Raw genomic sequence first — 11462 nt, 5'->3', positions numbered from 1 at the left:
GGCCAGTGTTGCAATCACCGTGTCAACCCATCCTGTTGAGTGCCTTCCTCTTTCTCACTGTCCCTCGATTTTACCAGTATGACGTCCTCCTCCAGAGACTGGTCTCTCCTGACAGCATGTCCAAAGCACATGAGACAAAGTCTCACCATAAAGCCTATTTTAAGAGTTGATTTTTTAAGTCATTTTATAGGGGGCTCGTACAACTCTAATCACAATCCATACATATATCCATTGTGTGTCAAGCATATTTGTACATCTGTTGCCCTCATCAGTCTCAAAACATTTGCTTTCTACTTGAGCCCATGGTATCAGCTCCTCATTTTTCCCCTTCCTCCCCGCTCCCCGATTTTTTTTTATGAACCAAATGATTCGTATTTTCATCATGACAAACAGATGAGATGAGGCAAAATGTATGGCCATGCTAGAGCTTGAGGCTCCTTCGAGAGCCTCGTGGTACTGGACCTGCTTCACCAAACCCCAGAGCTACTGACTGCTGTTGACCCACCTGCTGTTTGCTGCCTGCCTTGCCTGAGGGAGGACTCGGCTGCCTGCTTCCTTGATTTTGGACCTGGCAGCCCCGTGAGTTGAAGGATGTCCTATATATTAACTGAGTTGTCCAGGGACACTGCTGGGAAAACCCCAGGGTTTTCTGGATAGGCAACCGATAGATAAGGGAAGACAGAATTCAAAGCAGGGCCCTTTCACAGTCAAAAGTTGAGAGGATGAGTTTCTTTCTCAGTGTGTGCTGCAGCCATACAGAGTACTTCTCCTGAGCAGAAACTTTACTGTTCCAATCATACACTTTCCCGAAGAGCTCAATGTGGAGATCCAGGAGTGGGCATTTTCTAGAAGGAAAGAGAAAGATAAGAACAAATACCATGTAAATATGTATTAAAAGACAGATTGTCATTTGGGTTCAATGAGCCTATAAATGAGAACCTGCTTTCAAACGATTCCTTTCTAAGCATCCTACATGATGCTTAGTGAATGAGCTCAGTCTGCCCAGTGACCACAGTTCTCTTCTCCAGATTGACCCCAGGAACACATCAGCCAGACAATAGCCCACCTGGGTCACCTACACAAATTCAGGATGCCGCCAAAAGTTAATAATAGTTTTAGCACATAGAGTACTTGTCTTGAGGGGACTGAGCTGCCCCTGCTGCTACGCTCCCATTCCTTCTGCTGAGCCACCACTGAGAAAAGGTAGTGGTAAATGAGTACGAGATTTATCCCTGGGCCGCTCAGAGCCACAGCCCAGCATACATTTCCCGTGTGTCCTAGAAGCATCCTCTGGATTATAATGAGGGAGAACCTGAAAAGGCACAGCTGGCCTCACACTTGAGGTACACTGGATCAAAACTCAGCTGGAGGGAAACTAAATCACCAAGATATCCACAAGAAAAGTGTCCTTGCCAAAAAAACAAAACAACAACAACAAAAAACACTGATAGGATTGACACAGCAAAGACCACAGACCTCACTACTCAGAGACCACTGTTTGGGGCCAAGCTGGGGTGGGGAGCCTTCAGTGTGGGTGAGAACTCATGGAAGCAGGCACCCTTGTGGGAACCTAGCCTAATCTGGTAAGATGCATCAAAGGCTATGAACGTGTCAGATTCAACGCTGAGGGGCACTGAGCTTCTGTGGAGGGTGCTAAATTGGGGAACAGATAATGGTGGCAGCTGAACAGTTTGATGATCATAAATAATGCCACTGAAAACTCTCCGTGTGGACACTGACATAGTGAATGTTTTGTCACCTATGCATTTACCACAATCACAACAAAAATGTAAAAAATGCATGTCTTTCAATATAACCAATCCACTTCTGAGAAGTGGAGCTGAGAAGATATTTAACTCTGTTCTCTTTTTGTGCAGGAAATTCTCCAGCAACTGGAGCGTGATCAGTAAAGTGTGCTAGCATCCCATGCCCCCATCCCCACCCCCGTGCGCAAAATCGTCCCCTAGGGGGTGCTAGAAGCAGATACCTACAGTGTATCCTGGATTATGGGCTACAGTACAATCGTTTTTAATTGCCACGGGGTGCTGAGTAATTTTTTCCCCCCTGGAAATAGGGTGGTAGGTCAAATAAGTTTGAGAACCGGTGCAGTAAAATCCTTAAATCAACACTGTAGATATATGAGTACTGGTATGTTAAAATGTTTGTGATTCATTGTTAAGCAAAGTAAATGCAGGTTTCAAAGCGATAGTAGGCAGTGATTCCATTTTGGCTTTAAAACATATTTATGTGTGATTGTATGAATATCATAAAAGAAATTTCTAAGGCAATACAGTAAGATTGGATTCACAAAGGTTGTTTCCCAAAAGTAGGATTATAATTATTTGTTATGTTCTACTTTTAGCTTCCATATTTTATGATTTTTTTTCCTTAAAGGAATCTGAACTGCTCTTGTTATACAAAAAATAATCATTGACAATTTTTTTTTAATTTTGAAGGATAAAAATCCTAACCACACCATGACTTACAAGTGATCTTCTGAAATACAAAACCTTCATAAATTGTTTAGGATCTATATCTTATTCCTAAGGCAACCCCAGTTGGGAATGAAAGAAAAATCCCCTTCCCCCTGAAGGGATAGGAAACAAACAGTCCAGTGGTACTCCCATCTTGGTAGCAGAACACTTGACAAGCAGGCCACAGTCTACCCACCCCTGTTGGCTCACCTTTTTTGCCGCAGTTCTTGGGAGAGATATTGCAGGTATAGAGAGGGTGGCCTGGGGGAGTGCTCCAGCAGGGCCGCATCTGCACTGCACTGGCTCCAGAGGAAGTCAGCTTCTCGATGAATCATGCGGGGCTCATGGGAAGGACCAGGTCTCGCCATGCTGCTCAACCCTTTCCCATCTATCTCTAGAAGGCTGCTGCCCTCCTGCTCTTTCTCTGGCACCACATAGCTCTGAATGAAAAAGACCTTCGGCTTCCCTAAGAGAGCAGGGCATTCATCTGCCATGAACACCCTCCTAATCTGATCCAAGGGCAACCCTGAATGCTTCCTATCCACACCAAACACACTCTGTGAGTTGCCTCGGCTCACCAGGATACACACAAAGCTGTCGTAGCTTTCATGTTCCGGCAGGCAGGCAACATCGTGAAGAGTCTGATGTATTTCGGCCACACAGAGACCGAAGTGGCTTTGGACTTTGTAGCCCAGGAACGTGAAGGTGTCCCAAAGAACCTCTGCAAATTAGAAAACAAGAATGCTGGAGTCAGAACAGCATGTGAGGAACTGGAAACCAGTTTCACTGTGGAAGCTCCACTGAAATCTGTCCACCAAGAGTGGCCCTGCTTGTATCTGAAAGACTGGCGGCTTAGCTTCCAGCAACAGAGCAACTCACCAGAACGCCAAGCTGGCAGACAGGTGCTGATCTAGAGCATCAGCCTCCTGGAAATCTGATCCAGTCCCAGCCTTCCTCCTCTACTCCACTTCGCTGCACTGGAAGAATAAACCCAACCTGCTGGATGGTGGTATATCTTTCTAGTAACCAAGAGACTTTTCCCCCTTCCTCATCCAAAACTTCCTTGTTCTTTTGGGTCACACATTACGTTTCTGTTTCTTGTCTGAAGCATGCCGCCTGTTCTCAGTCCATTGGCCAGGCAGAAACTGCTCAGGCCTAAGCTCAAAGAGTCAATAAACAAGCTTTTCCCAAATCAGGTTGCCAACCAACCCATTAGCCTATTTCACTGGATTGGATTCCATGTCTGATCATAAAGTGCCCACCTGCCTTCCAACCCAGAGGGTGGTCTTCCAGAACTCTAGAGTGCATTCACCCCAAGTCACATGACCAATAGTAATTACAACAGCTAAAACTTCCTCTGCGGGACAAAGCCCCCCTATCCATACCAGCTTAGGTATCAGGAAAGGGTCCAAAAGAGATACAAAACTGAAGGCACCATGTAACTGCTTGCCACATATCCTCAGTCCTCTACATGAAGTGGGGGCAATACAGAACACAGAGAGCCAGTCACAAATAATCCAAAGACTTCTACCAACAGCTTCAAACTTTCTGTCCAGTGGATTTTTTTGTCAACCACTATTAAAATGTAAAAGTGGCTCCTCAGCAGGAAATAGGAAAAAGAGAAAAGATGATAGGCAAAAAGCTGAATGATTCTGTGAATTTAATTCACCCAGTCTATAAACAGTATTTGTACATCGTTACCCAAGGCCGAGCAAAGCTTTCTGGTCAGGGAACTTGAGTTTAATTATGATCCCACCTCCTTCTAGATGTGGTGGTTTTAAAATATGTCCCATAAGTTCTTTGACAGTTCTCCCTTCAAAAAATGAAATCCTAAGTCCCCTGTTTTGGAATTTGGGCCAGACTTGGTCATTGCTTTCCAATGAATGGAATGTGGCAGAACAGTGTGTGGAAGAGTGACTTCCAAAACTAGGTCATACCAAGAACTCCTGCCCACCTCGTTCTCTCATGGAATCCCTCACTCTAAGGGAAGGCAGTTGTTATGTCATGAGAATAGTCAAGCAATCCTATGGAGAGTCCCCTATGAATTGGAACTGAAATCTCCCACCAATAGCCAGCATCAACTAACCCCGCCACAGGAGGGAACGCCCTTACAAGTGGATCCTTCAATATCAGTCAAGCCTTCACATGAACCCAGATGGGGCCAGAGCCAGAATAGCCCAGCCAAGCCACTCTTCAATTCTTGACCTTCAGAAATGATGAGAGCCACAAATACATGAGTATAGTTGACTTTATAGTGATGTGTACACATTAGTAGATAAACAATTCACCAATGAAATCCTTTGCCCTGACCTGTCAGTAAAACAGAAAGGACAGTGACTGTTTCCTACACCCGTAGTGTTCAGTGAAATAAAAATGGAGTCATCTGGTTGACAAAATGGTATCAGTAGTCATAGGACAATGCCCTGAAACAAGACTTACCATTACCAAAACTTACGCCTAGTTTTATTGCAATTCAGGCCATCCTCATTGACCAATGAGATTCTGACAATGCTTCCATTCTCATTGACCAATGAAATACTGACAGTATTTCAATAGTAAATTGCTTAAGCCAATCCAAAATAAGCTGCTTTGCTTCCATATTTTGTCAATTAAAAACCCGTCACTTTTTATCTTAACAAGGGAGGAACGATCCAGACGAGGATGAGAAGGGCTGCACAGCTCAAAGAAGAAGCCACTGTCCCTGAAGTGTGCACGCAGAAACGGCTGGCTGGGGACATTTTGCCGGGCCTGTGCTTAACAGCACCAGGAAATGAAATTGAGGGTGTAAAAAGAGCTGTCACTGCGGATCCTCATGGAGTGCTTTCCACCTGTGCTGTGTTGTTCTTGCTAGGTCCACCCAAGACCCATAGAAACCCTGTGCACAAGAGAGCAAAACAGTGCACAATCCTGTGCCATTCTCACAACTGTTCCTCCGCCTGAGCCCACGTGTCCATCATCTCATCCAGGGCCTTCCTCTTCCCCACCTTCCACTTTACCAACCGTGGTATCCTTCTCCGGGGACTGGTCTCTCCTTGCAACATGTTCAAAGTATGTACGACAAAGTCTTGCCCTCCTTGCCTCTAAGGTGCACTCTGGCCTTACTGCTTCCAACACAGATTGATTTATCCTTTTAACAGTTCATGGTACATTGAATATTTTTCTCCAGCATCACAATTCAAATCCATCATCAATTCTTCTACAGTCTTCCTTATTCAATGTCCAACATTCAAATGTATATGAGGCAATGAAGAATAACATGGTGTGGGTCAGGCGCACCTTAGTCCTCAAAGTAACATCCCTGCTCTTCAACACTCTAAAGAGGTCTGTGCAGCAGTTACCCAATGCAATAATACGTCGTCTTTTCATCTCGTGATTGCTGCTTCCATGAGCATTAATTGTGGATCCAAGCAAGATGCAACCCTTGACAACTTCAATCTTTTCTCCATTTGCCATCATGTTGTCTATTGGTCCAATTCTGAGGATTTGGGTCTGCTTTACACTGAGGTGTAATCCATACTGAAGGCTACAATTCTTGATCTTCATCAGCAAGTGCTTCAACTCCTCCTCACTTTCAGCAAGGAACATGTGTCTTCTGCATATTCCAGGTTGTTAATAAGTCTTCCTCCAATCCTGATGCCACATTCTTCTTCATATACTCCAGCTCCTTTCTTTAATTCAGCTTCTCTGATGATTTGTTCAGAGTACAGATCGAACAAGTGTGGTGAAAGGACACAACCCTGACACACACCTTTTCTGATTTTAAACCATACGGTATGCCCTTGTTCTGTTCACACACTGTCTCTTGAACCATGTACAAGTTCCTCATGAGTACAATGAAGTGTTCTGGGATTCCCATTCTTCTCAAGGTTATCCACAGTTTATTATGGTCCACACAGTCAAACGGCTCTGCACAGTCAATGAATCACAAGTAAACAGCTTTCTGATATTCTCTGTTTTAAGTCACGATCCATCTGACATCAGCAGTGATATCTCTTTTTTATTTTTTTGGATATCTCTTATGGTTTGGTCCTCCCAATTTACAAATTTTCTGCCTGAATAAGACATATCCAACAGATTAATTTTAATATTGACTCAGTTTCTTCAACAGAAGTTAGGCTATAATTACTTTCCTCTTCTGCCGGGTCCATAGTTAAGGGCAAAAAAAAATACATTTAAAGCATATATGCTGTAATAACGGAGATACAAAGAAGATGCCAAGGTCTTTAAAATACAATGATCAATAAGTATAATCGTCAAGAAAATGGGGATCATACTACACAGATTGATACTAACCCATTAAACAACTCATTGGCACATATCTGCCTGTGGTAGAAAATGCTTTCCATCACGGTCCCCAAGCCATCTCCTCTGAGCGCTTAAGCCAGGCTCCAGTACCTGGTCCCAGGCTCCAGATGAAACACAAGAAAGGACAATGAAAGAACTGACCCATTCCAAACACTTGCTGTGAGGTCTAAGATCGCTAACCATTCTCCCCTGCAGAGGGCAGAAGCAAACGGGCAAACGCCAAGCTCAGCTCTAGTTTTCCTGTTAGCACAGCTTGGTTTACTTTGCTCAAAAGCTCTCTTTATCCAAGTCTTTGGAAGAACACGATGACGTGGTCTCCCTTTCTGGAGGCAGGCAAGCGACAGAACAAATGCTGCCTTCCAGCTCCTCCTTTCCTTTGTCTGGGCCCCCAGAGCAGCCCCCGTTACACTGCCACGAGCAGGCAAAGCTAGACTGTCTTGCAAACAATCACAAGTTCTGAGAATCACTCCTGGCTCCTCTACTTTCTAGTAGGCCCTAAATCTGACTTTGCAAATGGTGAGTGTTTAATCAAATATAAGATGTTAATTTTAAAGAGAATAAAGGCAAAGTCAAGGCTGTTGAATTGATTCCGACTCACAGCAACATGTTAGGACAGAGTAAAACAGCCACAGGCCTTCCAAGGCTGTAGGTCTTTACAGCACAAATGGCCACGCCTTTCTCTCTTGGCGCAGTTGGCAGGTTGGAACCTCAGGTCTTCAGCTTCAGCAAAAGCCCTGAGCCCCAGAGCCACAAGGCTCTGTGCTCTTGGAGAGTAAGGCAGTGGTGCACCCAGTAATCACTCAATCTCTGTTGTATTTCTCATGGCAGCTCAGGACCTGGAGGAAGGTCTTTATATTGAAACTCAAATGGGCTCAGAGTAGACCCAGGCATCACCCAATGGCCTACCTACGCATATAAATAGGGGAGGAAAAATTGGAGTGCTGAGTTTGAAAAACACAATGAACCGCAGAAGCTCTACTTCTCTTTCTGACCACGCTGGAAATCCCACTTCCACCTCCTACCCCATTTCTAGAAGCCTCAACTCTTCCTTTAAACCCACTTTCTGAATTGCTGGGTGTTTTCTTTCAACCTTGCAGCATCTTTAACGGGGTTGGAGGCACTGAAGATAACAATTAAAAAATGGGCCAATGCCACAACTTCATTAATTTAGAATTTGCTTTATTCTGAAGAAGCAGTTGTACATTTATCATCACACTTTTCAAGGGAAGGGCTCTATTCAACAAAGTTCTACAGTCAGCAAGAAAGGGGGTATGCTTAGTTAGTCTATTGGCAATCACTTACTGACTGATTCAATGAGCCTGGTTCTAATTATTGTACCAACTGCACAGAGTGGAACACTCAGTCAGCAGGATATTCATGGTGGAACGGGAAGTTTGGAGGTAAAAAAGTGTGTGGGGAAATTCCATTATCTTTTCCTTCCGTTTTTCCGCAAACATTTGGAATCCCCCTTGTATGTGCAGTGCAAGTTTGACAAGATTAAGCGGGTTTCTTTACAGAGGAACCTCTGAGGGCCTGTAAAAGGCCACAAGAGTTGCAAATCTCTGAAGGAAATAAATGATGCAGCATTTCTCAGATTGACTTGGCCCCTAAAGACCCCTCCCCTGGTTTACAAAGTCCCTCTCACCACTTTAAGAAGCACTGCATCAGGGGGACATGCGCGAAGAACATGACCTCCAAGGAGTTTATCATCATCTTACTGGCAAAGCAAAATGTATAAACAGGAATTAAACAATGGTGTCAATGCCAAAGAATACAGTAGAATTTCAGGTCAAATAAGAGGTCAGAGAAGGGAAGAGTGGTGTGGACCGAGGCCAGTGTAGAAGGCATTGTGGAAAAGAGAAAGCAGGACAAAGAAGAGGCACGTCTGATGGTGGATGCCGAAGAAGAAAGGCCCAGGGGGCAGGATGTGGGTGGAACGTGTGCTGGGGAAGCTGTTATCATCCAACTTTTCATTTATTCGGATGAATAATTCAGAAGGTTTCATTGAACAAAATCCATAGACTCTCAAAATTACAAACTTCTTTTTAAATAGCTTCTTTTAAGGCACAAAGGATTACTAGTAATTCCTTCTGGACCTACCTTTTATCAGGGGAGGATAATACCAAGAATACACATGTCAACTTGATGTCAATAGAGGTTTCTGCAGTGATGGCAACATATGTACAAATGTGCTTGAGACAATGGATGGATGCATGGATTGTGATCAGGGTTGTACGAGCACCCAATAATATGATTTTTTTTTTAAATAGAGGTTTCTGGAGGCACCTCAGGCAGCCAAAAAGCACTTTGTTCGCCCACATATCTACAACCTTAGCCACAATTCTAGAACTCCAAAGTTCGGAGAACCACAAGTTTCCCCCAAAATCACTATTTGGTAAAACCTTTCCTGAACTAAGCACAGGCTAGTTACAATCGCTTTGCATCGCCCTTAGTGTGAAGTTCCATTTACTTGGCTGTAGAAATGACCGTTTTGATGATGGACGCCGTCCTAGATGCCACCGAAGCACTTTGACATGGTATGGACGCCATGCCATCTGTCTAGACCCAGAAAACGTCTCAATTCTAAAACACCTCTTGCCCAAAGGGCTTCCAGTAAGGGATTGTGGTCTTATAATTCTTATTTATACATCAGATTTACACTATCCGTAAAAAAAAGGAGGGGGGAACTACAGAGCACAGTCCCTGGGTGATGCTAATTTAAAGGGAAATGTAATGAAGGAGACTAGGTCCCTATGAACGGCTGCTGCGTCTCAGAGGATAAGACTGCCTGGGGGAAAGTACCTCTACAGGCTCCTCAGTTGTCTGTCTACCTGGACTTTTGCACTCCAGGAAGAAGCCATCTCTAATAGCAAAATGAACCCCACGAGAGCAAGGAAAGGAAGCTCCACCTTGCTGGCATTCCACCTGAGCAAAACCTCCATCTTCCATCACCACTTACCCACCTCTGTGGTTCTACTTCTCACCGCCTTAAAAAAGACATGAGCAGAGGCCACTGTGGCTGCTCCAATCCACCTGCCTGAGGTTTTCCCACGAAATTAATGCAGAAAAGATGCCCCAATCCTGGCTGCCTGTAATTGTACCAAAGGGAACAAGAAGAGAAGGAAGCCAGATAAACCCAAGGAGCAGCCAGCTCAAGTCAGCGCCAGTGTCCACTGCTGGCTTTCCTGATTCTGGAAGGGGGAGTTTCGGCAAGATTTATAAAGGGAATGTTCACTGTCTACTAGAAAGAACTCCAAGTCTGAGCCTCAGTAAAATGTACAGGAAAAGCTGATGGTGCCTGGCTATTACAAGACATAGCGTCTGGGGTCTTAAAAGCTTGAAGTTAAACAAGCGGCCATCTAGTGTGGAAGCAGCAAAGCTCACATGGAAGAAGCACACCAACACGTGTGATCTTGAGGTGTCAATGGGCTCAGGCATCAGAAGACCCAAAATAAACAACCATTTCGATGCGAACAAGGGGGGTTAGAAGGGAAACTCAAGGCCTGTCTGTGGACAGTTGACATCCCCTCACAGAAGGGGTCACAAGGAAGGATGAGCCAGCCAGGGTACAGTATAGCACTGGTGAAACACACAACATTCCTCTAGTTCTTTAATGCTGCCCTCCATCATTAGACCAGTGCATGTACACTGCTACAGATAAGAGCTCTTGACACCCAGAATCCAGGACAGATAAACCCCTCAGGACCAATATGAGAGAAGTGGTACCATGAGGGTAGGGCGAAGGTGGGGGGAGAAGGTAGAGAAAGGCTGAACCAATCGCAATGATTGACGTAAAACACCCCCCCAGGGGGACAAACAACAGAAATGTGGGTGAAGGGAGAGAGTGGATGGTATAAAATGTGAAAACAAAAATAATTTATAAATTGTCAAGGGTTCACAAGGGTGGAAGGGCGGGGGCAGAAATGAGGAGTTGACACCAAGGGCTCAAGTGAAAAAAAAGTGTTTTGGAAATGTTGATGGCAACATATGTACATATGTGCTTGATACAATTGATGTATGGATTGTTATAAGAACTGTAATAGCCCCCAATAAAATTACTGATTAAGTTTTTTTAAGTACAAGAAAAGGTCCAGACTTTTCAGAAAGAGCAAGGGAGAAGAGAGTAGGGGAAAAATACCTCCTCTTAAAATCTGCAAATACTGTCTTTTACTCAGGAGCCTAAAAACAGGCAGAGCTTCAGGCCAGGCCCCCACGTCCATTTGTCTACATTACAAGTTATTTGCTTCTAGATTCCCAACCAGATTAAAAGGGCAGGCATTTTGTCAGGGCATGGCCAATTCACCAACAATGTCGAGCCTACCATGTTTCCCCAAAAGTAAGACATCCCCCGAAAATAAGACCTACTTACAGTGCCTCTCGTTGAAATATGAGCACCCCCGAAAATAAGGCCCCCCAAAGCTACCATAACCTGGACTGTAGCGGCGGGTGCCACCACGTAGCTCACTGTTGGCCACAGTGCAGCCGGAGCAGACAGGAAGTGCTAGGTCTCTTTTAATAAAATAATAAATAATAAATGTGTACCATATTATTCATGGAAAAATAAGATATCCCCTGAAAATAAGACCTAGCACATCTTTGAGAGCAAAAATTAATATAAGACAATTATTTTTGGGGAAACAGGGTAGCTTTGCTAAACTGCTGTCACAGACAACACAACACCAA

The 11462-nt window shown here is 44.3% G+C and overlaps 1 protein-coding gene across 7 annotated transcripts in view; it reads right to left on the bottom strand.

The window, feature by feature from the left end:
* Positions 1–294: 294 nt before the first annotated feature.
* CFLAR (CASP8 and FADD like apoptosis regulator) overlaps positions 295–11462 on the bottom strand; it is a 50817-nt gene continuing 39649 nt past the window's right edge. For 6 of the 7 annotated variants that reach the window (XM_045295322.1, XM_004701744.3, XM_045295337.1 and 3 more), the window contains exons 9-10: positions 2685–3195; positions 295–845 (exon numbers count right to left, since the gene is read on the bottom strand). In XM_045295322.1, coding sequence (XP_045151257.1) covers positions 686–845; positions 2685–3195 — 671 coding nt within the window. In that variant the 3' untranslated portion in view covers positions 295–685. The remainder of the gene's footprint in view (positions 846–2684; positions 3196–11462) is intronic. The other variant, XM_045295350.1, reaches the window with a different exon arrangement.

Source organism: Echinops telfairi, unplaced genomic scaffold, assembly GCF_000313985.2.
Source record: "Echinops telfairi isolate 266 unplaced genomic scaffold, ASM31398v2 ScPeMD7_3;HRSCAF=10, whole genome shotgun sequence".
Classification (NCBI taxonomy): domain Eukaryota; kingdom Metazoa; phylum Chordata; class Mammalia; order Afrosoricida; family Tenrecidae; genus Echinops; species Echinops telfairi.
Note: the sequence above shows the minus strand (reverse complement) of the source record. Positions and strands in the feature narration are given on the sequence as shown.